Source organism: Oncorhynchus mykiss, chromosome 27 (genome assembly GCF_057628025.1).
Source record: "Oncorhynchus mykiss isolate SJ-2025 chromosome 27, ASM5762802v1, whole genome shotgun sequence".
Taxonomy (NCBI): domain Eukaryota; kingdom Metazoa; phylum Chordata; class Actinopteri; order Salmoniformes; family Salmonidae; genus Oncorhynchus; species Oncorhynchus mykiss.
In genome coordinates this window covers 43,350,697-43,376,690 of record NC_143048.1, presented here as the reverse complement: position 1 = coordinate 43,376,690, position 25,994 = coordinate 43,350,697, and the positions used below count along the sequence as shown (strand labels likewise).

General features: G+C 42.7%; 1 protein-coding gene across 2 annotated transcripts; it reads left to right on the top strand.

The window, feature by feature from the left end:
* Positions 1-567: 567 nt before the first annotated feature.
* aadac (arylacetamide deacetylase) lies at positions 568-25,879 on the top strand. Of its 2 annotated transcripts, XM_036965261.2 has the most exons (5): positions 568-1,319; positions 13,782-14,010; positions 18,462-18,531; positions 22,254-22,425; positions 22,719-25,879. In XM_036965261.2, the coding sequence occupies exons 1-5, from the start codon at positions 1,179-1,181 to the stop codon at positions 23,337-23,339; spliced, it is 1,233 nt and encodes a 410-aa protein (XP_036821156.1). In that variant the 5' UTR covers positions 568-1,178; the 3' UTR covers positions 23,340-25,879. The 2 variants fall into 2 exon arrangements, with proteins under 2 accessions (XP_036821156.1, XP_090079595.1); XM_090223469.1 differs by lacking the exon at positions 13,782-14,010 and having other exon boundaries at positions 751-1,319.
* Positions 25,880-25,994: the final 115 nt, after the last annotated feature.

The following is a 25,994-nucleotide window of genomic DNA, read 5'->3' as shown; positions in this document are numbered from 1 at the left end:
AATGCATTATCTAAGGTGTTCAGTAATATATTAATGCATTATCTAAAGTGTTCAGTGATGTATTCATGCATTATCTAAAGTGTTCAGTGATATATTAATGCATTATCTAAATTGTTCCGTGATATATTAATGCATTATCTAAAGTGTTCAGTGATATATTAATGCATTATCTATAGTGTTCAGTGATATATTAATGCATGATAGAAAGAATGTTGAACGGTTTAGACTGAAATGTATTGAATTACATTGTTGTAAAACATCATGGTTCTGGCCATCATCTTTCAGCTCAAAAAAAAGGATTTCTACTTGTGTGGGCGTTTAAGGAAAATGTTTATAATTATATACACATCTTTTTTTCTTTGTTTAGCTCACATAATGCATACTTTAAAATTATATTAAGTTGTCATAAAATAGTAATAAACATGGAAAAAAACAAAATGTAGACATCAATAAATGCATTTCCATAGCTTCCAAAATATGTTTTATGATGTGGGGGAGGGCCAAGATGGAGGCGCGGCGGCTTCAAAACAGCGTCCCGTGTATCTCACCTAGCGTACATAAATTGTTGGCTGCGTCCATCTCGCCTGGGTGGAGAGTGCTGACACCACATGTTGTGCTTCGGGTTGAAGAATATGAATAATTGTGAAATTATTGTCCACCAGTCGGAATCCTTAACACTTTGCAAACTACGCCGATATAATAACCTGCAACCTGCGAACAAATATAGAGGGCGCCGCAGTGGTGAAAGTTGCGCCGTCGCAGCAAGTTTTCTGGCTCATGTTTCTCACTCCGCTGGGGACCAAGTGGAGTGAGGGAGGGGGGAGGGGAGGGGAGGGGGGTGCTATAACCCTTCAGTTCTATCGTTTCAACTCACTGGGGCACTTCAACCCACCGGCGCGCGTTAACACATTGTTCTATTTCCATGGGTGTGAAGGACAGGGAATCATACGACACAGCCGCCTGCTGCGCGCAGGCAGTGATAGTCACGGTGAAAAGCTATGATCATGCTCGCTTTTAATGATCAGATAACTCTTGCACGTGCTTTCATATCTGGCTGTCTCAGTTCCAAAATTAATACAAGATTACGCTTTGCTCAGACTTAAGTGACTTGATCATAAACAAAACTGACATAGTTTCTTTCTGCACCCTGCCATCAATAGTTGCGGACTCCTCGTAAAATGCAGTTGAAAGGCATATTTTTACTCCTGTCTTTAGGAGCGTTCACCTCTTATTATGTTTACCAGCCCATTCCAGACAAGATAGAGGAGAGATGGAAACTCATGTTGACCGACTGTTTCTTCAGAAGTCTCAGCCACCTGGTAAGAATAATGCAAGAATGGATTTTACAATGAGCTAGAATATTAGTTTTCTATTCAGAAAACATTTGATGCAGACTTATGCTGTTGTTGTGTTTTAAATATTGTTGTGAAGTTACTATTATAGACGGTTCGTACTCAAAACTGCGCATCTCGGGTGTGCGCCAGGGATTCATGCCTAAATATATATTTATTGGCATAATTACATGTATGGTTTTAAGATGTTATTTTTTGACTAGAATGACGTGGTTATTGGCCAGTCCTTTGGCACGGTAAATAGACTTGGTAAATAGCCTAGTAGGCTATAGCCTAGAAATGGATTCCGCTGAGATCGATGTGTACATGCAGACATGCTGAATGACAGTTACAGCAGATTATGTCAAACGGTAATCCAGGTATTGTAGTCTTGCTCACCTGTTCTAATTATAGACCCTATTAAGAAAAGCGATGGTGTATTTATGAACGGAAGAACACCAGACTGTTTATACCCCAGCATTCATGACACCAGAGGTGTTTATCGATTTAGATATGATATAATTCAACATCGTATTTATTATTTCAGATGATAAAATATAAAAAATGTGTTAAACCAGGCTAATTTCCTTCTAACTAGAATTATTCATTATTATTGTTCATTATAATTGCTCAATGTCCCCATTGTAACTGCTTATAAAGCAGACAATATTTCACTCAGTCCAAGTTAAGTGAGAGAAGTGAAACAAATTTATTTTGATCATGGGGGTCAAGGGGTGAACTTCCCCTGGTATTCAGTCACCTATTGTTATTCAATTTTGACAATTTAATTATCCACGATCATGCCTGTCTCTGTCCAAGAGCAAGGAACATGCCTTTTCTGGTGCATATTTGTCCGGTGCATGGCACGCATATAAATACAGTACCAACAGGCAGTGACGGATTTAGGTATAGGCGACATGGGCAGCCACCCAGGGCGGCATCTTGCCGGGGACAGCATGGGCCACCCAGGGCGGCATCTTGCCGGGGACAGCATGGGGCACCCAGGGCGGCATCTTGCCGGGGACAGCATGGGCCACCCAGGGCGGCATCTTGCCGGGGACAGCATGGGGCACCCAGGGCGGCATCTTGCCGGGGACAGCATGGGGCGCCCGCACAAAAAAAAACATCGGAATGGTGATATTTATGTGATCGGTTCTCTATCACTTATTTGCACGTCAGGTCAATGATATCATGTCACCGTGTGGGATTGTGGGTCAATTAACCTTGTCGGAGTGGGCGTTGTGATTCCAGTTTGTGAGCTAGGCAGGCTACTGCCTGGGAAGGTCTCCCGGAACTCAGAAGTATAAGATGGGGATGGGCGCGGGGGTAGGTTGACCTTGGGCCTCCCCACTGGAAGCCCGAGGTAGGGGGAGTGGGGGAATCTATCAAATAGCGCACCTCTAACTTTGTACAGTACAAATGCAATTAGTCAAATCAGTCACACTACAAAATGCTACCAAATGAACCACAATTCATTCATAATACTGTGAATATATAGTTTCACAGACATATTGCTGCATTTTTTTCTGGTTTGTGTGAAATGGTTAAGAATAGTATAAAACCAGTCTGCACACCACCAAGGTGAATTGGTTTAGTCTTGACTCTTGGTTGACAGTATTGGGGGATGGGTAATGTAGTCTTGACTCTTGGTTGACAGTATTGGGGGATGGGTAATGTAGTCTTGACTCTTGGTTGACAGTGTTGGGGGATGGGTAATGTAGTCTTGACTCTTGGTTGACAGTATTGGGGGATGGGTAATGTAGTCTTGACTCTTGGTTGACAGTGTTGGGGGATGGGTAATGTAGTCTTGACTCTTGGTTGACAGTGTTGGGGGATGGGTAATGTAGTCTTGACTCTTGGTTGACAGTATTGGGGGATGGGTAATGTATTGATGCTAGAATACCAAATCAACACATTTGTTTCTATTTGTATTTTTTTACTTCTTTTTGATATTTATATTTATATAGTTTAAAATGTTATGATCATTTATTTCTGTTGTTCCAAATGTCTGAATAAAAATGACAGTTATTTATTTTTTTGGTGGAGGGGGCGCTGGAGGGGGGCGTTTGCCCAGGGAGCCATACAAGCTAGAACCGCCACTGCCAACAGGGAACATTGATTGAATGGATTTATGAGGAAAAGTAGTGTAAAAACTCAGAAAATGCCAACGTCATTTTAAATCATCTACCCAGGTTTACTGGGACCTGGTTGCACGGATAGACACGCAAGACCCTTTCTCCTCCTGTACAAGCTCAGAGCAGAATAGGTCAGCTCTGAGACACCCTCTGGCTAGAAAGGTACAACATTATGCTAGACACAGAGCTAGCAGCTTACCCTCCCCAAACCCTTATACATAAGGAGGTACCACAACACTTTAAGATCAGTGGATTTAGGGGCGATATCATTCTACTTCTGGAGAGCACAGGGAGTGGATGAGGAGATCTCAGTAGTCAGCTGATTGGCCCCAGTCAACCCCTGGCCATTTTTCTATTGGTATTGGAATCATAAAGGATCCTATAAGACAAAACCATAAAGGATAAAATCTCATAGAGTCCAATGGGACTGGTTCCAAAATCTGGATTCTAATTGTAATCAAATTGGATTTTTGTTTCGGAATCCTATAGGTTCCTATCAGATGTCAATAGTTTTTTTTCTCCTATAGGATTTCTATTAACGTTGTCAATGGGAATCGTATAGATATTTACATTATATTCTAAGGGATTTATCTTCTAAACTTGGCTATACATTATAGTTAACTTGGCTGCTTAAAATATGAAGAACCCACCCTCCAAACCTCTTAGACAATTATTTATGAAGGTGAAACTTGAACTATAATAACATCATAAGCAACCAATATTGTACTGCCACCCTTGCCACTTGTGATGGTGACCATATTAGTGGGGAACCGCCGGCAATGTCCCCTCTACCATCCCCCCAAGGTCCAGAGTGGAGGCAGGTGGGGAGGGAGACGGGGTGTTACAATCCTGGAAGGGAGGAAGGGAGTGGGGGACGGATGGGGAGGAGGCGGGTAGGGCGGGAGACGAGTCAAGGTAACATTCTCTGTTCCTCTCCCTACATAAAGAGAGTCAAGGTAACATTCTCTGTTCCTCTCCCTACATAAAGAGAGTCAAGGTAACATTCTCTGGTCCTCTCCCTACATAAAGAGAGTCAAGGTAACATTCTCTGTTCCTCTCCCTACATAAAGAGAGTCAAGGTAACATTCTCTGTTCCTCTCCCTACATAAAGAGAGTCAAGGTAACATTCTCTGTTCCTCTCCCTACATAAAGAGAGTCAAGGTAACATTTTCTGTTCCTCTCCCTACACAAAGAGAGTCAAGGTAACATTCTCTCTTCCTCTCCCTATTCATCCCCCCTCCATTTGTTTTCTACACTGCTGCTACTCACTGTTTATCTTCTATGCATAGTCACTAAGGCCCTACCTACATGTACAAATGACTCTTCTTGAACTGCACTGTTGATTAAGGGCTTGTAAGTAAGCATTTCACGGTAAGGTCTACGCTTGTTGTATTCAGCATTTCACGGTAAGGTCTACGCTTGTTGTATTTTAGCGCATGTGACAAATACAGTTTGATTTTATTATCCTAACATAAAGATGGTAAAGAGGACATTCTCTTGTTTTGTATGCATAGTTTACTATTATATATTACATTAAATACATGTCTATATCTTTGTTTTACCGTACCTAAAAACATATTTAGTTATAGGCAATGTAAAGATGCTGTGCATTCAAAATATTGTGTTTTTTTTAACATTGATTCCGTTGAGATTGATGTGTACATGCAGACATGCTGAATGACAGTTACAGCAGATTATGTCAAACGGTAATCCAGGTATTGTAATCCTGCTGATCTGTTCTAATTATAGACCCTATTAAGAAAATCGATGCTGTATTTATGAACGGAAGACCACCAAATTAGACGACTGTTTATCCGCCAGCATGACACCAGAGATGTTTTAGTTATGTAGACACGATATACAGTGATACATTTAACACTTTCTGACGTGACCATCTCAAATCGTGTTTAAAAAAATAACACTTTTCATAGTGTTGATAAACTAACCCCCAAGAGTGTTGGGTCCCTAACGCCGTAAATTCCAACTTAAATGAACACTTTAGAGTTGATGCAATTCCACTTCCTCATACCACTGTGTTAGGGTAAAACTGGGATGTTGAAGTACGAGGTTGTCAACAAAAAAAGCTATGTATTTAAAAAAAAAAAAAAACGTTTTATGATAAAACGTTCACTTAGGCAGGCAGTCACTTAGTGAAGGCTACAGGACTGAAAGCCATTGAATGTAACAATTATGTCTCTGTCACTATCAAACACAGCCATGGGCGGTACTGGCACCTCGGAAAATGGTGGTACTGGCACCTCGGAAAATGGTGGTACTGGCACCTCGGAAAATGGTGGTACTGGCACCTCGGAAAATGGTGGTACTGGCACCTCGGAAAATGGTGGTACTGGCACCTTGGAAAATGGTGGTACTGGCACCCTTTTAAATACATATGCTAATAAGGCTTTACACGCTACGGTGTTAAACAATACCCCTGAAAAACAAATTACTGTAACACCACAGGTGTTAATTCCCTAACACTGAAATCTGCAAGTCACAATATGCTGGCTTGCAAAGTGTTATGTAATTCCTATTGGAATCCAGCCAGAGATAGGATAGCCAACAATTTCAACTTTTAATCAACCCCAACTGCAGTTAGAGTGACTGCCAAGGTAGGGAAGGTTAATAAATGAAACGTCTTACCCATCTAAACTGGAACAATCATTTCATTAACGTGTGGAAAAAGTCCAACCATTTGCAGATAGGATCAGTTTAGAAAAATGTATACTATTTATCATTGTGTATTATAATATCAATGAATCGATGTGCATGCAGAAACCTATATATTAAAACCAACTGTTGTAAAAAGCAACCTGCAACAAAAGATGCTAGAGAAATATGTTACTGAGGCCTCTCCGATGTCTTTTTCACTCTGAGTTAACGGGAAATTAATTCAACACAGTCGAGTAACAACAACACCAGTCAGTGGTGATTCCACTGTGATTCAAATAACACTTAATTTATTCACCGCAGTTGGTGTAAATTACTATCCAATTGGTGTTAATCCAACTAGACTCAACACTCGGATATGACACTGGTGTTAATCCAACTAGAGTCAACACTCAGATATGACACTGGTGTTAATCCAACTAGACTCAACAATCAGATATGACACTGGTGTGAACCACACTAGACTCAACACTCAGATATGACACTGGTGTGAACCCCACTAGACTCAACACTCAGATATGACACTGGTGTGAACCCCACTAGACTCAACACTCGGATATGACACTGGTGTTAACCCCACTAGACTCAACACTCAGATATGACACTGGTGTGAACCCCACTAGACTCAACACTCAGATATGACACTGGTGTGAACCCCACTAGACTCAACACTCAGATATGACACTGGTGTTAATCCAACTAGACTCAACACTCGGATATGACACTGGTGTTATTCCAACTAGACTCAACACTCAGATATGACACTGGTGTTAATCCAACTAGAGTCAACACTCGGATATGACACTGGTGTGAACCCCACTAGACTCAACACTCAGATATGACACTGGTGTGAACCCCACTAGACTCAACACTCAGATATGACACTGGTGTGAACCCCACTAGACTCAACACTCAGATATGACACTGGTGTTAATCCAACTAGAGTCAACACTCGGATATGACACTGGTGTGAACCCCACTAGACTCAACACTCGGATATGACACTGGTGTGAACCCCACTAGACTCAACACTCAGATATGACACCGGTGTGAACCCCACTAGACTCAACACTCAGATATGACACTGGTGTTAATCCAACTAGACTCAACACTCAGATATAACACTGGTGTGAACCACACTAGACTCAACACTCAGATATGACACTGGTGTTAATCCAACTAGACTCAACACTCGGATATGACACTGGTGTTATTCCAACTAGACTCAACACTCAGATATGACACTGGTGTTAATCCAACTAGAGTCAACACTCGGATATGACACTGGTGTGAACCCCACTAGACTCAACACTCGGATATGACACTGGTGTGAACCCCACTAGACTCAACACTCGGATATGACACTGGTGTGAACCCCACTAGACTCAACACTCAGATATGACACTGGTGTTAATCCAACTAGACTCAACACTCAGATATAACACTGGTGTGAACCCCACTAGACTCAATACTCAGATATGACACTGGTGTGAACCACACTAGACTCAACACTCAGATATGACACTGGTGTGAACCCCACTAGACTCAACACTCAGATATGACACTGGTGTGAACCCCACTAGACTCAACACTCAGATATGACACCGGTGTGAACCCCGCTAGACTCAACACTCAGATATGACACCGGTGTGAACCCCACTAGACTCAACACTCAGATATGACACCGGTGTGAACCCCACTAGACTCAACACTCAGATATGACACTGGTGTTAATCCAACTAGACTCAACACTCAGATATGAGACTGGTGTGAACCCCACTAGACTTAACACTCAGATATGACACTGGTGTGAACCCCACTAGACTCAACACTCAGATATAACACTCATAATACTTTTTACCTCAACACTGAGATTTTAACACCCGCAAATTTGCTTAAGGAGGAGAAAGGGTCTGTGCCACGTGGTTTGGGTTGATGATTTCAAATGACTTAAAACATTTTTTTTAGTTCTTGCGCTACCTTTCCAAGTGCTGAGCGATTAACCAACATTTCTGTTATTTTTCATTTTTTTAAACAACTAATTGACCATGTCGGTTAAATGATTGGAATTCCATTTCATTCTGTTTTTTTCTTTGATCTCTGTACGCTGTTTCTCTAGAGATAAATCGGATCAAGGCCGAACTGTTCAATGTAGTTGGGAGTTGTAGTTTCCAACAGGCCAATGTTCTACATAGTTTAGCTCAGAAAATGTGGTAATTAACTACAATGGCCATAATCCATCCTACTTGTCCGGTCTGTATGCGGTAGACCAGCGAGGGAGATAAGAACTCATGATCAAGAGGGATAGAGAGGAATTGCTTTGCGAAGTCTCTCTACCTGACAATACATGATCTAAGTGACTGATCGGTGATATTCAGCAGTCATAAATGCCTTATTTACATTGAAGAACAACAAAAATAGTGGTTTTGTCAGACGGCAGAGAGCAGCTTTATAGAGATCAGATGATGACTTGGAATGAAAAATAAAGTAATCAAATAAAACAACTTTAATTTACACAAGACTGATATATTGAATTAAAGTAAAGTAATGATGGTTAATGATGGTTAATAAGTGATCAGCAGTAATCGTCAGTCACTACTTGTAACGCTCGTCTGTGGTGGAAGAAGGTGAGGACCAATGTGCAGCGTGGTAAGTGTTCATATTTTTAATAACGTAATGAACACTGAACAATAAACAAATAAAATGACAAACGAACAGTTCTGTATTGTGCTGAAAAAAAAACACTGAACAGAAAATAAGGCTACCTAAGTATGATTCTCAATCAGAGACAACCAACGACACCTGCCTCTGATTGAGAACCATACCAGGTCAAACACAAAAACACCACATAGAAAAAGGAACCAAGACAACCCACCCAACTCACGCCCTGTCTGACCATACTAAAACAAAGACATAACAAAAGAACTAAGGTCAGAACGTGACACTACCATCATGGGACTTGTATTAATTGATCTATTCTGTGCTGTAAAAGCATTCAACATAATAGTAATTTAATTTAATAATGGAACTGAAACGGGCCCGACTTCAAAAAGCATAAATTGTCAACGTTTCTTCCAAAATCAACCCAATCAACATTCTCTGTTGATATTTATATGGGTGCCATTCACCGGCCAAAAGGTTTCAGAAAAGGCTTGACCTTTTGCGAGACAGGCATGACCGTGGGTAATGAAGATTTAATACAAATCGCTGACTGAATACCTGAGGAAGTTTACCCCATGGTACACATGATAAAACATGACCGTGGGTAATGAAGATTTAATACAAATCGCTGACTGAATACCTGAGGAAGTTTACCCCATGGTACACATGATAAAACATGACCGTGGGTAATGAAGATGTAATACAAATCGCTGACTGAATACCTGAGGAAGTTTACCCCATGGTACACATGATAAAACATGACCGTGGGTAATGAAGATGTAATACAAATCGCTGACTGAATACCTGAGGAAGTTTACCCCATGGTACACATGATAAAACATGACCGTGGGTAATGAAGATGTAATACAAATCGCTGACTGAATACCTGAGGAAGTTTACCCCATGGTACACATGATAAAACATGACCGTGGGTAATGAAGATGTAATACAAATCGCTGACTGAATACCTGAGGAAGTTTACCCCATGGTACACATGATAAAACATGACCGTGGGTAATGAAGATGTAATACAAATCGCTGACTGAATACCTGAGGAAGTTTACCCCATGGTACACATGATAAAACATGACCGTGGGTAATGAAGATGTAATACAAATCGCTGACTGAATACCTGGGGAAGTTTACCCCATGGTACACATGATAAAACATGACCGTGGGTAATGAAGATGTAATACAAATCGCTGACTGAATACCTGAGGAAGTTTACCCCATGGTACACATGATAAAACATGACCGTGGGTAATGAAGATGTAATACAAATCGCTGACTGAATACCTGAGGAAGTTTACCCCATGGTACACATGATAAAACATGACCGTGGGTAATGAAGATGTAATACAAATCGCTGACTGAATACCTGAGGAAGTTTACCCCAATGGTACACATGATAAAACATGACCGTGGGTAATAAAGATGTAATACAAATCGCTGACTGAATACCTGAGGAAGTTTACCCCATGGTACACATGATAAAACATGACCGTGGGTAATGAAGATGTAATACAAATCGCTGACTGAATACCTGAGGAAGTTTACCCCATGGTACACATGATAAAACATGACCGTGGGTAATGAAGATGTAATACAAATCGCTGACTGAATACCTGAGGAAGTTTACCCCATGGTACACATGATAAAACATGACCGTGGGTAATGAAGATGTAATACAAATCGCTGACTGAATACCTGGGGAAGTTTACCCCATGGTACACATGATAAAACATGACCGTGGGTAATGAAGATGGAATACAAATCGCTGACTGAATACCTGAGGAAGTTTACCCCATGGTACACATGATAAAACATGACCGTGGGTAATGAAGATGTAATACAAATCGCTGACTGAATACCTGAGGAAGTTTACCCCATGGTACACATGATAAAACATGACCGTGGGTAATGAAGATGTAATACAAATCGCTGACTGAATACCTGAGGAAGTTTACCCCATGGTACACATGATAAAACATGACCGTGGGTAATGAAGATGTAATACAAATCGCTGACTGAATACCTGAGGAAGTTTACCCCATGGTACACATGATAAAACATGACCGTGGGTAATGAAGATGTAATACAAATCGCTGACTGAATACCTGGGGAAGTTTACCCCATGGTACACATGATAAAACATGACCGTGGGTAATGAAGATGTAATACAAATCGGTGACTGAATACCTGAGGAAGTTTACCCCATGGTACACATGATAAAACATGACCGTGGGTAATGAAGATGTAATACAAATTGCTGACTGAATACCTGAGGAAGTTTACCCCATGGTACACATGATAAAACATGACCGTGGGTAATGAAGATGTAATACAAATCGCTGACTGAATACCTGGGGAAGTTCACCCCATGGTACACATGATAAAACATGACCGTGGGTAATGAAGATGTAATACAAATCGCTGACTGAATACCTGAAGAAGTTTACCCCAATGGTACACATGATAAAACATGACCGTGGGTAATGAAGATGTAATACAAATCGCTGACTGAATACCTGAGGAAGTTTACCCCATGGTACACATGATAAAACATGACCGTGGGTAATGAAGATGTAATACAAATCGCTGACTGAATACCTGGGGAAGTTTACCCCATGGTACACATGATAAAACATGACCGTGGGTAATGAAGATGTAATACAAATCGCTGACTGAATACCTGAGGAAGTTTACCCCATGGTACACATGATAAAACATGACCGTGGGTAATGAAGATGTAATACAAATCGCTGACTGAATACCTGGGGAAGTTTACCCCATGGTACACATGATAAAACATGACGTGGGTAATGAAGATGTAATACAAATCGCTGACTGAATACCTGAGGAAGTTTACCCCATGGTACACATGATAAAACATGACCGTGGGTAATGAAGATGTAATACAAATTGCTGACTGAATACCTGAGGAAGTTTACCCCATGGTACACATGATAAAACATGTATTTAGGTTCACTCAGGACAGAGTGAAATATTGTCTGCTTTATAAACGATTTATACTGTATAATAATTTGGAGATAATATTTTTGTTGATTTTTCTAGACTGGACAAAATTTTTATCTGGACCCAGTTCAATAGGGATATTGAGCATTAAATAATTTATAATAATGATTAATAATTCTAGTTGCAAGCTTACAGCAGAATAGGTCAGCTCTGAGACATCCTCTGTCTAGAAAGTTACAACGTTATGCTAGACACGGAGCTAGCAGCTTACCCTCCCCAAACCCTTATACATAAGGAGGTAACACAACACTTTAAGATCAGTGGATTTAGGGGCGATATAATTCTACTTCTGGAGAGCACAGGGAGTGGATGAGGAGATCTCAGTAGTCAGCTGATTGGCCCCAGTCAACTCCTTGCCAAGCCCTGAGCCCAGTTGAATAACACAGCTTAACTGTTTCTCTTAAGGTTTAACCTTAAGTAATAATTATCCCTTACCTAAGAGAATACAGTAGTTTAAAGACATTTTATGCAACTGTGTCCTTAGCCTCCCCACCACAGCATGTGATGACTGGGCCTCTGGTGGACAGCTGGGGCTTCTGTTGGACAGCTGGGGCCTCTGTTGGACAACTGGGGCGCTCTGGTGGACAGATGGGGCGCTCTGGTGGATAGCTGGGTCCCTCTGGTAGACAGCTGAGGCCCTCTGGTGGACAGCTGGGTTCCTCTACTGTAGATTCTCTCTGGTGGACAGCTGGAACCCTCTACTGTAGATTCTCTCTGGTGGACAGCTGGGTTCCTCTACTGTAGATTCTCTCTGGTGGACAGCTGGAACCCTCTACTGTAGATTCTCTCTGGTGGACAGCTGGGGCCCTCTACTGTAGATTCTCTCTGGTGGATAGCTGGAACCCTCTAGTGTAGATTCTCTCTGTTGGACAGCTGGGGCCCTCTACTGTAGATTTTCTCTGGTGGACAGCTGGAACCCTCTACTGTAGATTCTCGCTGGTGGACAGCTGGGACCCTCTTCTGTAGATTCTCTCTGGTGTACAGCTGGGGCCATCTACTGTAGATTCTCTCTGGTGGACAGCTGGAACCCTTTACTGTAAATTCTCTCTGGTGGACAGCTGGAACCCTCTACTGTAGATTCTCTCTGGTGGACAGATGGGGCCCTCTACTGTAGATTCTCTCTGGTGGACAGCTGGAACCCTCTACTGTAGATTATCTCTGGTGGACAGCTGGGACCCTCTACTGTAGATTCTCTCTGGTGGACAGCTGGAACCCTCTACTGTAGATTCTCTCTGGTGGACAGCTGGTGCCCTCTACTGTAGATTCTCTCTGGTGGACAGCTGGAACCCTCTACTGTAGATTCTCTCTGGTGGACAGCTGGGACCCTCTACTGTAGATTCTCTTTGGTGGACAGCTGGGACCCTCTACTGTAAATTCTCTCTGGTGGACAGCTGAGGCCCTCTACTGTAGATTACCTCTGGTGGACAGCTGGTTTCCTCTACTGTTGATTCTCTCTGGTGGACACCTGGAACCCTCTATTGTAGATTCTCTCTGGTGGACAGCTAGAACCCTCTACTGTAGATTCTCTCTGGTGGACAGCTGGGACCCTCTACTGTAGATTCTCTCTGTTGGACAGCTGGGACCATCTACTGTAGATTGTCTCTGGTGGACAGCTGGGACCATCTACTGTAGATTCTCTCTGGTGGACAGTTGGGACCCTCTACTGTAGATTCTCTCTGAAGCTCACATGACTCAGGGGAAAGCCCTTTAATCCCCTGCTTGTTCCTCTCCTGTTTAGATTGTATCGTTACGTAATGATCATCTGATTCCCTCAGATTTCAAACAGACTCATTTTTCTTTATTTTTATCGACCCATATCCCTCTTTCTCGCTCTCCCTCTGTTTTTGTCCACCCTCACAGCATCCCACATAACTGTGTGCATTTCTCTCTATCCCTGCATCTCTCTCTACCTCTCTGCTCCAACATGCCTCTTCATCTCTCTCTGCAGGCAGACTTCAGTGAGCTGCTGGGGTTGAAGGACTACATGGGGGTGATGATGTTCATCACGTTTGCTGAGCGGGTGGTGCCCGTGTCAGACCAACGTGTGCACGTCACAGAGGAGCTGTTTGATGGGGTGGAGGTGGTGGTGTACCAGCCCAAACTGCAGGGCGGCGACACTGAGCTGAGGAGAGCAGTCATATACCTGCATGGAGGAGGATGGTGCTTGGGCAGCGCCAGTGAGTAGCAGTTAGGTGCTTGGTAATTGATTCATCTACCAAGCAAGCAATTAGTCAAGGCGTATACAGTATATTTATCCATCCATCCACTGATCCATTCACCCACATTCATCCATCCACTGATCCATTCACCCACATTCATCCATCCACTGATCCATTCACCCACATTCATCCATCCACTCATTGCTGTGTGTGATTATTTGATCCACCTCTACGCAGACGACACCATTCTGTATACTTCTGGCCCTTCTTTGGACACGGTGTTAACAAACCTCCAGACGAGCTTCAATGCCATACAACTCTCCTTCCGTGGTCTCCAACTGCTTTTAAATGCTAGTAAAACGAAATGCATGCTCTTCAACCAATCACTGCCCTCACCCGCTCACCTGCCCGCCTAGCATCACTACTCTGGACGGTTCTGACTAAGAATATGTGGACAACTACAAACACCTAGGTGTCTGGTTAGACTGTAAACTCTCCTTCCAGACTCACATTAAGCCTCCTTCACTCATGCTGCCAAATACCCTCATAAAGCTGACTATCCTACCGATCCTTGACCTCGGCAATGTAATTTACAAAATAGCCTCCAACACTCTACTCAGCAAATTGGATTCAGTCTATCACAGTGCCATCTGTTTTGTCACCAAAGCCCCATATACTACCCACCACTACGACCTGTATGCTCTCGTTGGCTGGTCCTCGCTACATATTCGTCCACAAACCCACTGGCTCCAGGTCATCTATAAGTCTTTGCTAGTTAAAGCTCCGCCTAATCTCAGCTCACTGGTCACCATAGCAACTACCACCCGTAGCACGTGCTCCAGCAGGTATATTTCACTGGTCATCCCCAAAGCCATCACCTACTTTGGCCGCCTTTCCTTCCAGTCCGAAATGAAATGAAAAAGTCACTGAAGCTGGAGACTGATATCTCCCTCACTAACTTTAAGCATCAGCTGTCAGAGCAGCTTACCAATCGCTGCAGCTGTACATAGCCCATCTGTAAATAGCCCATCCAACCATCTATTTCATCCCCATATTTGTATTTTTTCTGCTCTTTTGCAAACCAGTATTTATACTTACACATCCTCATCTGCACATCTATCACTCCAGTGTTCATTTGCTAAATTGTAATTACTTCGCCACTATGGCCTATTTATTGCCTTACCTCCTTACTTCATTTGCACACACTGTATACAGATTTTTCTATTGTGTTATTGACTGAATGTTTGTTTATCCCATGTGTAACTCTGTTGTTTTTGTCGCACTGCTTTGCTTTATCTTGGCCAGGTTGCAGTTGTAAATGACAACTTGTTCTCAACTGGCCTACCTGGTTAAATAAAAGTGAAATAAAAAATTAATAAAACAACTAATCCATCCATGCATCCACCCGTCCACAATGGAATGTGGGAGAGGTTCAGTTGGCTGAATGTCAGCTGGGAATCCAGACAAGAAATAACCAGAGGCCCAAGCGACATGGGGGAGGGGCTATAGGGTACATGCAAATTAAAGCTTCTATATGTCACTTTTTGGGCGACCTGACTGAATTCAGATAGAAATGTAAGTTATAGATCTGTCACTCTTATTGAAAGCAAGTCTAAGAAGTGGTAAATCTGTCTTATGTGCTCTATTAGCACCACGCCGGTAGCCATGGAGTGCATTGAAAGGCGGGTCATGGCTCACATCAACACCATCATCCCGGAAACCCTAGACTCACTCCAATTCGCATTCCGCCCCCAACAGATCCACAGATGACGCAATCTCAATCGCACTCCACACTACCATTTCCCACCTGGACAAAAGGAACACCTACAGTATGTGAGAATGCTGTTCATTGACTACAGCTCAGTGTTCAACACCATAGTGTCCTCAAAGCTCACGGGCCGCCCCCAGGTGGTGAAGGTAGGCAACAACACATCTGCTAAGCTGATCCTCAACACGGGGGCCCCTAAGGGGTGCGTGCTTAGTCCCCTCCTGTATTCCCTGTTCACCCACGACTGCGTGGCCAAGCACGACTCCAACACCATCATTAAGTTTGCTGACGACACAACAGTGGTAGGCCTGATCACCGACAACGATGAGACAGCCTATAGGGAGGAGGTCAGAGACATGGCAGTGTGGGGCCAGGACAACAACCTCTCACTCAAAGTGAGCAAGGCAAACTAGGTGATCGTGGACTACAGGAAAAGGAGGGCCGAACAGGCCCCCATTCACATCGACAGGGCTGTAGTGGAGCGTGTCGAGAGATTTAAGTTCCTTGGTGTCCACATCACCAACAAACTATCATGATCCAAACACACCAAGACAGTCATGAAAAGGGCATGACAACACCTTTTCCCCCTCAGGAGACTGAAAATATTTGGCATGAGTTCCATAATCCTCAAAGAGTTTTACAGCTGCACAATCGGGAGCATCCTGATCGGTTGCATCCCCGCCTGGTATGGCAACTGCAAGGCATCTGACCATAAGGCGCTACAGAGGGTACTGCATACGGCCCAGTACATCACTAGGGACAAGCTTCCTGACATCCAGGACCTTTATACTAGGCGGTGTCAGAGGAAGGCCCCAAAATTTGTAGAAGACTCCAGTTACCCAAGTCATAGACTGTTCTCTCTGCTGCCACACGGCAAGCGGTACCGGGGTGCCAATCTCCAAAAAGCGACTTAACAGATTCAACCACCAAGCCATAAAATTGCTGAACAATTAATCACATGGCCACCAGAACTATTTGCATTGACCCCCCCCCACCCATTTGTTTTGTACTCTGCTGCTACTTGATGTTTATTATCTGTGCATAGTTACTTCACCCCTACATACATGTACAAATGACCTCGACTAACCAACCGGTCCCCAGCACATTGACTCGGTACCGGTACCCCTTGTATATAGCCTCCACACTGACTCGGTACCGGTACCCCCTGTATATAGCCTCCACAGTGACTCGGTACCGGTACCCCCTGTATATAGCCTCCACACTGACTCGGTACCGGTACCCCCTGTATATAGCCTCCACACTGACTCGGTACCGGTACCCCCTGTATATAGCCTCCACATTGACTCTGTACAGTTACCCCCTGTAAATAGCCTCCACACTGACTCAGTACCGGTACCGCCTGTATATAGCCTCCACATTGACTCTGTACCGGTACCCCCTGTATATAGCCTCCACATTGACTCGGTACCGGTACCCCCTGTATATAGCCTCCACATTGACTCTGTACCGTAATACCCTGTATATAGCCTCCACACTGACTCGGTACCGGTACCCCCTGTATATAGCCTCCACATTGACTCTGCACCGGTACCCCCTGTATATAGCCTACACACTGACTCGGTACAGGTACCCCCTGTATATAGTCTCCACACTGACTCTGTACCGTAATACCCTGTATATAGCCTCCACATTGATTCTGTACCGTAATACCCTGTATATAGCCTCCACATTGACTCGGTACCGGTACCCCCTGTGTATAGCCTCCACATTGACTCGGTACCAGTACCCCCTGTATATAGCCTCCACACTGACTCTGTACCGTAATACCCTGTATATAGCCTCCACATTGACTCTGTACAGTTACCCTCTGTATATAGCCTCCACACTGACTCTGTACCGTAATACCCTGTATATAGCCTCCACATTGACTCTGTACCGTAATACCCTGTATATAGCCTCCACACTGACTGTACCGTAATACCCTGTATATAGCCTCCACACTGACTCTGTACCGTAATACCCTGTATATAGCCTCCACACTGACTCTGTACCGTAACACCCTGTATATAGTCTCCACATTGACTCTGTACCGTTACCCCCTGTATATAGCCTCCACATTGACTCTGTACCGGTACCCCCTGTATATAGCCTCCACACTGACTCTGTACCTTGTTTTGTCACATAAACGGAAATTAGGCAAACGATTCACATTTTAGCAACCAGGAAATGGCAAAGCGATTTCTGCATAGTGCATCTTTAAACACTGTAGTATTTACTATAGTTCAAATGAAATATTTTTGCGGACATTACTGTAGTATTTACAACAATGTTTTTTTGCAGATATTATTTACTATAGCATTCTACACTATACTACAGTTTACTGTTGAATTCATATACACGCTGTTCACCCTCCACCTCTCCTGAGGAACATACACTCTGCTCAAGCTGTTCAACACAGAGACCGTGGTATCCCCCTGGTAACCAAAAGCAATTATTTGACATGCGACAAGTGTCATGTTGTGCCTGCAATCTGCTGTGTGTGTGTGTGTGTGTGTGTGTGTGTGTGTGTGTGTGTGTGTGTGTCTGTGTGACTTGTCATGACTACAAGCCTATTGAGCATGAGATGCGCAAGATACTGCTCAAGATACTATTGAGTACTTTGTAGCTATGTTGACGATGTAAGATGCTATTAGATAATATTGTCTCTGATGGCTCTCTCTTCTCTCTCCTCTCTGTGTAGGAATGGGACCGTACGACCTCCTAGCTAGGCAGATGGTCATTGATCTTAACTCTGTGGTCGTGTCTGTAGAGTGAGTATATATTTGATGTACTGTATATCTGACATACGTCTGGTATCAGTGTTCCGTATGTTATACTGTATATTTTGTCTAACAGGTTGCTTTGAAAGGACAGTTGGGCAAAAGATGAACGTCTGGTTGTTTACATTTTGTAAAAGTGTGAAAAGGCAGTTCTCTTTTTATTTGGAACACATACAGTGCCTCCAGAAAGCGTTCGTACTCCATGATGTATTACGTTGTTGTTGTGTTAGAGCCTGAATTCAAAATGCATTTATTTTCTCGCCCATCTACACACAATACCTCATAATGACAAAGTGAAAACATGTTTTTATACATATTTGCAAATTCATTGAAAATGAAATAGAGAAATATCTAATTTTACACAAGTATTCCCATCCCGAGTCCATACTTTCTAGAAGCATTCTTCAGGCTCTGTCAAGTTGATTGTTGATCATTGCTAGACAGCCATTTTCAAGTCTTGCCATAGGCCACTCAAGAACATTCAATGTCATCTTGGTAACCAACTCCAGTGTATATTTGGCCTTGTGTTTTAGGTTATTGTCCTGCTGGAAGGTGAATTTGTCTCCCAGTTGTCCTTTGGAAAGCAGACTGAACCAGGTTTTCCTTAAGGATTATGCCTGTGCTTATAGCTGTATTACGTTTCTCTTTATCAGAAACAATACAACTGAATGTATTCAATTGAAATGTGTCTTCCACATTTAAGCCAACCCCTCTGAATCAGAGAGGTGTGGGGGGCTGCCATAATTGACATCCACGTCTTCGGCGCCCGGGGAACAGTGGGTTAGCTGCCTTGCTCAGGGGCAGAATGACATATTTTTACCTTGTCAGCCCGGGGATTAGATCCAGCAACCTTTCGATTACTGGCCCAATGCTCTAACCACTGAAGAGTAGTACTCAGTGATGTGTTGGATTTGGCCCAAAACATTACGTTTTGTACAAGCATTTCACTACCCCACAAGCATTTCGCTACATCCGCAATAACATCTGCTAAATATGTGTATGTGACCAATACAATTTGATTTGATGAAATTAAATTTGATCTGATTTGTATTCAGGACAAAAGTGTATTTATTTGCCACACTTTTGGCAGTATTACTTAAGTGCCTTGAATGCTTGTTTTGGAATATTTTGTATTCTATACAGGCTTCCTTATTTTCACTCTGTCAATTAGGTTAGTATTGTGGAGTAACTACAATGTTGTTGCACCATCCTCAGTTTTGTCATATCACAACCATTAAACTCTGTAACTGTTTTAAAATCACCATTGGCCTGAGCGGTTTCCTTCCTCTCCGGCAACTGAGTTAGGAAGGATGCCTGTTTCTTTGTAGTGTCTGGGTGTATTGACAAACCATCCAAAGCCTAATTAATAACTTCACCATCCTCAAAGGAATATTCAGCATCTGCTTTTTATTTTATTTACACAGTCAGTACCCTTTTTTTGTGAAGCATTGAAAAGCTTCCCTGGTCGTTGTGGTTGATTCTGTGCTTGAAATTCACTACTTGATTGAGGGACCTTACGATTTTCTGTATGAGTGGGGTACAGTCAATAAGTGGGGTACAGTCAATAAAAAATCATGTTAACCAGTATTATTGAACACAGCAACCTACCTAAATATGATCCCCAATCAGAGGCAACGTTAAACAGCTGCCTCTAATTGGGAACCATATCAGCACCCACATAGAAATATCTATACTAGATCACCCCCCTAGTCACGCCCTGACCTACTACACCATAGAGAACTAAGGGATCTCCATGGTAAGGGCGTGACAAATTGATAATTTTTCTACAAACAAAATTCCACTTTGATATTTTGGGGGGATTTTGTGTAGATCATTGATACAACATACATACAACATATCAATTTAATTAATTTTAAATTCAGGCTGTAACACAACAAATGTGGAAAAAGTAAAGGGGTGAAGGCCCTGTAAATGCACTCATGCAAGAATATATACATATTTTATTACTGTCTCACCAGGTTTTTATCATTGTCTCACCAGGCTTTTATTACTGTCTCACCAGGCTTGTATTACTGTCTCACCAGGCTTTTATTACTGTCTCACCAGGCTTTTATTACTGTCTCACCAGGCTTGTATTACTGTCTCACCAGGCTTTTATTACTGTCTCACCAGGCTTTTATTATTGTCTCACCAGGCTTTTATTACTTTCTCACCAGGCTTTTATTTCTGTCTCACCAGGCTTTAATTACTGTCTCACCAGGCTTTTATTACTGTCTCACCAGGCTTTTATTACTGTCTCACCAGGCTTGTATTACTGTCTCACCAGGCTTTAATTACTGTCTCACCAGGCTTTTATTGCTGTCTCACCAGGCTTTTATTACTGTCTCATCAGGCTTTTATTACTGTCTCACCAGGCTTTTATTACTGTCTCACCAGGCTTTTATTACTGTCTCACCAGGCTTTTATTACTGTCTCACCAGGCTTTAATTACTGTCTCACCAGGCTTTTATTACTGTCTCACCAGGCTTTTATTACTGTCTCATCAGGCTTTTATTACTGTCTCACCAGGCTTTTATTACTGTCTCACCAGGCTTTTATTACTGTCTCACCAGGCTTTTATTACTGTCTCATCAGGCTTTTATCACTGTCTCACCAGGCTTTTATTACTGTCTCACCAGGCTTTTATTACTGTCTCACCAGGCTTTTATTTCTGTCTCACCAGGCTTTTTCTGTCAAATCAACGACTTCACCCACAGTAGCAGCACTGTCACATCTTTATTTCTCCATCTCGCTCTCATCTACCCCCTATTTCTCTTTCATAACCTTTTCCTATCCCCTTTTATCTTTTTCAAGCACCTCTCTCTCACTCTCTCGCTCTCTCGCTTTCTCAAAATGAGAGAGAAGAAGCACTTTGTACACCACATTACATCTGTGATTCCCTCTGTGAGGGTGTGGCTGCGTGTGTGTAGGGGTACTGTATGTGTGCAAACTGCAAGCCAAATTTCTGCCAACAATATGTCGATGTTCCAATGCTAAAATGTGTTCGGCTCCAAACTGTTTTCATATGTTTCTTTGATAACGTTAATGGGCTGAGTCATATGACTGTATTATGCAGTATCATTATATGACTTACCTTTCATTTCTAAACCAGCTAATGAAAACAATGCTCTTGTATCAGCTAGCCTTTGGTCCCTGATTAGATAGATCCCATAAAGTACACTGATCATACCGGATTAGGATGTTTTGCATTAGTGATGTCAACACAACACGACAGGTTAGAAGTCCTGTCGTGAAGTTAACACCTGGGCCGTAACCAGTGAGTCAGAGCTGCTTTACAGCTATACTAGTAGTTTGTATAGAGATTAGTAATATGTCCTTATTGTTGAGTTTGTATAGAGATGAGTCAATATGTCCTTATTGTTGAGTTTGTATAGAAAATAGTCAATATGTCCTTATTGTTGTTGTTTGTATAGAGATTAGTCAGTATGTCCTTATTGTTGAGTTTGTATAGAGATTAGTCAATATGTCCTTATTGTTGAGTTTGCATAGAGATTAGTCACTATGTCCTTATTCTTCCACCCCCAGTTGGCTTAGGTACATATTGACTTCCATAGTGTACATGACATTAATAGATTTGCATATTGTTATCATTTAACTGTAGCTACCTCAGCTGGTACAGACACTAGTTCGCAGTTGAGAGGACCTGAATTCTAGCTGAGTTGACCTCTGACCCCTCCCTTGTGTCCACCCAGGTACCGCCTGGCCCCAGAGCACCACTTCCCTGTCCCATATGAGGATGTGTACCGGGTGGTGAAGCACTTCCTCCAGAGGGTGGTTCTGGCCCAGTACACTGTAGACCCAGGACGTATCGCTGTGTCCGGGGACAGCGCCGGGGGAAACCTGGCTGCTGCCGTGTCCCAGCAGGTTAGCTCTTAGTATGTGTGTGTGTGTGTGTGTGTGTGTGTGTGTGTGTGTGTGTGTGTGTGTGTCCCAGCAGGTTAGCTGTTAGTGTGTGTGTGTGTGTTAGCGGCAGTATTATCTATCCACTGTTGTTTTAATTAGCTGAGATTAGGAGGAGCAGTCCAAGACTGCAGTACAGTACAGAACAGTAAGTCTTAAGGTCCTGTGTGTGTGTGTGTGTGTGTGTGTGTGTGTGTGTGTGTGTGTGTCTGTGTGTGTGTGTCTGTGTGTGTGTGTGTGTGTGTGTGTCTCTACAGCTGCAGCAGGATCCAGAACAGCAGTTGCAGCTGAAGGTCCAGGCCCTGCTCTACCCTGTGCTGCAGGCTCTGGATCTCAATACCCCGTCCTACCAGCAGAACCAGAACATGCCTATCCTGCCCCGTACCCTAATGGTGCGCTTCTGGAGCGAGTACTTCACCAGCGACAAGACCTTCTTCAGGGCTATGATGACCAACACTCACAACAGCCCAGAGTCCGCTGCTCTGCTCAAATTCGTCAACTGGAGTGCCTTCCTGCCAGAGTCCTACCGGGGCAAGTATAACTACAGCGCTCCGGTCGTGGCGTTGTCGGCTGGAGGGGCAGGGTCGGACGGGCCATCGCGCTCCATCGCTGACCCCCGGGCCTCGCCCCTTCTGGTCCCAGACGCTGCTTTACGCTCGCTACCCAAGGCCTACGTTCTGACGTGTGAGTACGACGTGCTGCGGGACGACGGGGTGATGTACGCCGCGCGCCTGCGCCGCGCCGGTGTGGAGGTGACGCACGAACACTACGCCAGTGGTTTCCACGGCGCCCTCATGTTCACGGTGTGGCCAACCGACTTCCTGATTGGACGCACGATGACGGAAAACTTCATCAAATGGCTGCAGCATAACTTGTAGAAAACTGAAGAAAAGATACGATCGTTCAATGTTCCTTCCTGTTTCCCCTAGCAACTCAATAGCCGTTGTTTAGGTGCTGCTTAGATTTTTGTCTGTTTGGTTGTTTATTCAGTGACAGACAGTGTTTTTGTTTATGCTTGCAAACTGAGGGGTTTTCCTCTCTATGGCACTGTGTCCCAACAACAATACCAGATACCAGTCAAAAACAGGTTTGTCTGGATTTTCTAATCACCAAGGCAACCAATGAGGCAGAACATGAGGCTAAGCAACTGATACCAGATACAAGACATTTGATGAAGCCAAGTGTTTCTCCATTTGATTTCTGACACATCCATCTGATACTGCAGCTGATTCTCATCACGTTTCAAAGTGTTTAAGGTTAAGTTTTGTCATTCACTTCCTGGTGGCGTGATGCTTGCAACACCCGGGTTGTGTGTTTGATTACTATGGGGGACCAGTATGAAAATGTATGTGTTCATTACTTCATTACTGTTTATTACTTACTGTAAGTTGCTCTGGATAAAAGCATCTGCTAAAATAATAGAACATATAATATTTAAAAAATAATGTACATCTTAAGGTTAGGTCGTTGACTCCTAAGGTTTAGGATAGGCTTAAAATGAAAATCTCAAAAACAACTATCTATCACTGGATTCAAAGTTGCAACCTTTGGAATCAGAGGCAGATGCTTGTGCCCATCTGCAGTCCCTGTCCACAACACTCGAGCATAACTGAAACCTACTCGAAGGTAACAGTGCTCAATGTTGGCCTTAGTGGCCAGTGTCCGGTTTCCTCGAATACTGACTTGTAGTATCACTTGTTATTTAGTTGTGTAAAGTACTTCAGTAAAAATGCTCTAAAGTACTATCTAAGTAGTTTTTTTTCTCAACTTTTACTTTTACTTCACTACATTCCAAAGGAAAATAATGTATTTTTTACTGCATACCTTTTCCCTGACACCCAAAAGTACTCATTACATTTTGAATGATTAGCAAGACAGGAAAATGGTTCATATTCACGCACTTATCAAGAGAACATCCCTGGTCATCCCTACTGCTTCTGATCTGGCGTATTCACTTAAACACAAATGCATCGTTTGTAAATGATGTCTGAGTATTGGATTGGTCCCCTGGCTATCCATAAATAAATAAAATTACAAGAAAATTGTGTTGTTTTCTTTGCATAATAAAATAGTGAAAAAGTACTTGAGAAAAAGTCTAAAAGCATTTGGTTTTAAATATACTTAAGTCTAAAACGTAAATGTATTGCTAAAATGTACTTAAGTATCAAAAGAAAAAGTATAAATCATTTTAGGAAATTTAAATTATTTATACTTTTACTTTTGATACTTAAGTACATTTTTGCAATACATTTACGTTTTATACTTAAGTATATTTAAAACCAAATACTTTTAGACTTTTTCTCAAGTAGTACTATACTATTTTACTTTCACTTTTAATTAAGTCATTTTCTAGTAAGGTATCTTTACTTTTACTCATACTTTAAGTATGAGATGTGGGTACTTTTTCTCCACTGCTGTTATTGAGGACCAGTAAAGAGTACTTGTGTTCTTCAGTTTAGTTCTCATCCCATACAGGCGCTGTAGGCCCAGTCATCATGTGTGGTGTACTGAGCCTCTTCACGTGTCTCCCCACCCACCCAACCTCTCTCTCTCGCTCTCTTTCTCTCTTTCTTTCTTTCTCTCTTTCTCTCGCTCTCTCTCTCTCTCTTGCTCTCTTTCTCTCTCTCTCTCTCTCTCTCTTTCTTTCTTTCTTTCTTTCTTTCTTTCTTTCTTTCTTTCTTTCTTTCTTTCTTTCTCTCTCTCTCTCTTTCTCGCTTTCTTTCTTTCTTTCTCTTTCTCTCTTTCTCTCTCTCTCTCTCACTCTCTCTCTCTCTCTTTCTCTCTCTTTCTCTCTCTCTCTCTCTCTCTCTCTCTCTTTCTTTCTTTCTTTCTTTCTTTCTTCCTTTCTCTCTTTTTTTCTTTCTCTCTCTCTTTCTCTCTGTCTAACTGGGTCTTAATCCACCTGCCTTGTGACATGGAAGGCCCAACATGAGGAGGGGAGGGACAAAGGGTGAAACCCCTACAGTATGTCAGGTTTGGAGTGTTTCTAGTCTGAGCGTGTAGCTGTTATTTTCCGGCTTTGAGGTTTAACAGAGCTGCAGTCAATTGAGTGCAGTTTAAAGTAGTAGCTTTGATCTTACTATAGAGCTAATGGTCTCCCTACCGGTCTCCCTATGTTTCCTTAGAAAGCCTCCCCAGCTCAGCTGACACCCCTCACCACCATTTGCATATTTGTTACAGAATAATGTTGTTGGGGGAAATATAGCTCAGTGTTCATTGTCATGGGATTAGCGTTTTTCTGAGAAAGTGTTTTGATGTCTTTGATGACTGATAATCTAATCTATTTCATTTTTGATTCAGTATTCTCCTTACAAATCCTTGTAGATATCATGGCTTGTTGTTTTTCATGTGAAATACAGAGAATTGAAGACATGCGTCATTTTGTTATGTTTTCTCACAATAAAATGAACCCACATTTGACCGTCTGCTGCCCATTCTGTCCCAGATAATGACTGTCTGGATAATGTGTGTGTGTGTGTGTGTGTGTGCACGCGTGCATGCGTGTGTGTGTGTGTGTGTGTGTGTGCGTGCGT

What these genes read in the sequence shown, in the direction of transcription:
- aadac (XM_036965261.2), top strand. Translation starts at nt 1,179, where the DNA reads ATGCAGTTGAAAGGCATATTTTTACTCCTGTCTTTAGGAGCGTTCACC. An exon ending in TCAGAAGTCTCAGCCACCTG is followed by an intron (nt 1,320 to 13,781) that starts GTAAGAATAATG and finishes CTCTCTCTGCAG; the next exon opens with GCAGACTTCAGTGAGCTGCT. An exon ending in ATGGTGCTTGGGCAGCGCCA is followed by an intron (nt 14,011 to 18,461) that starts GTGAGTAGCAGT and finishes CTCTCTGTGTAG; the next exon opens with GAATGGGACCGTACGACCTC.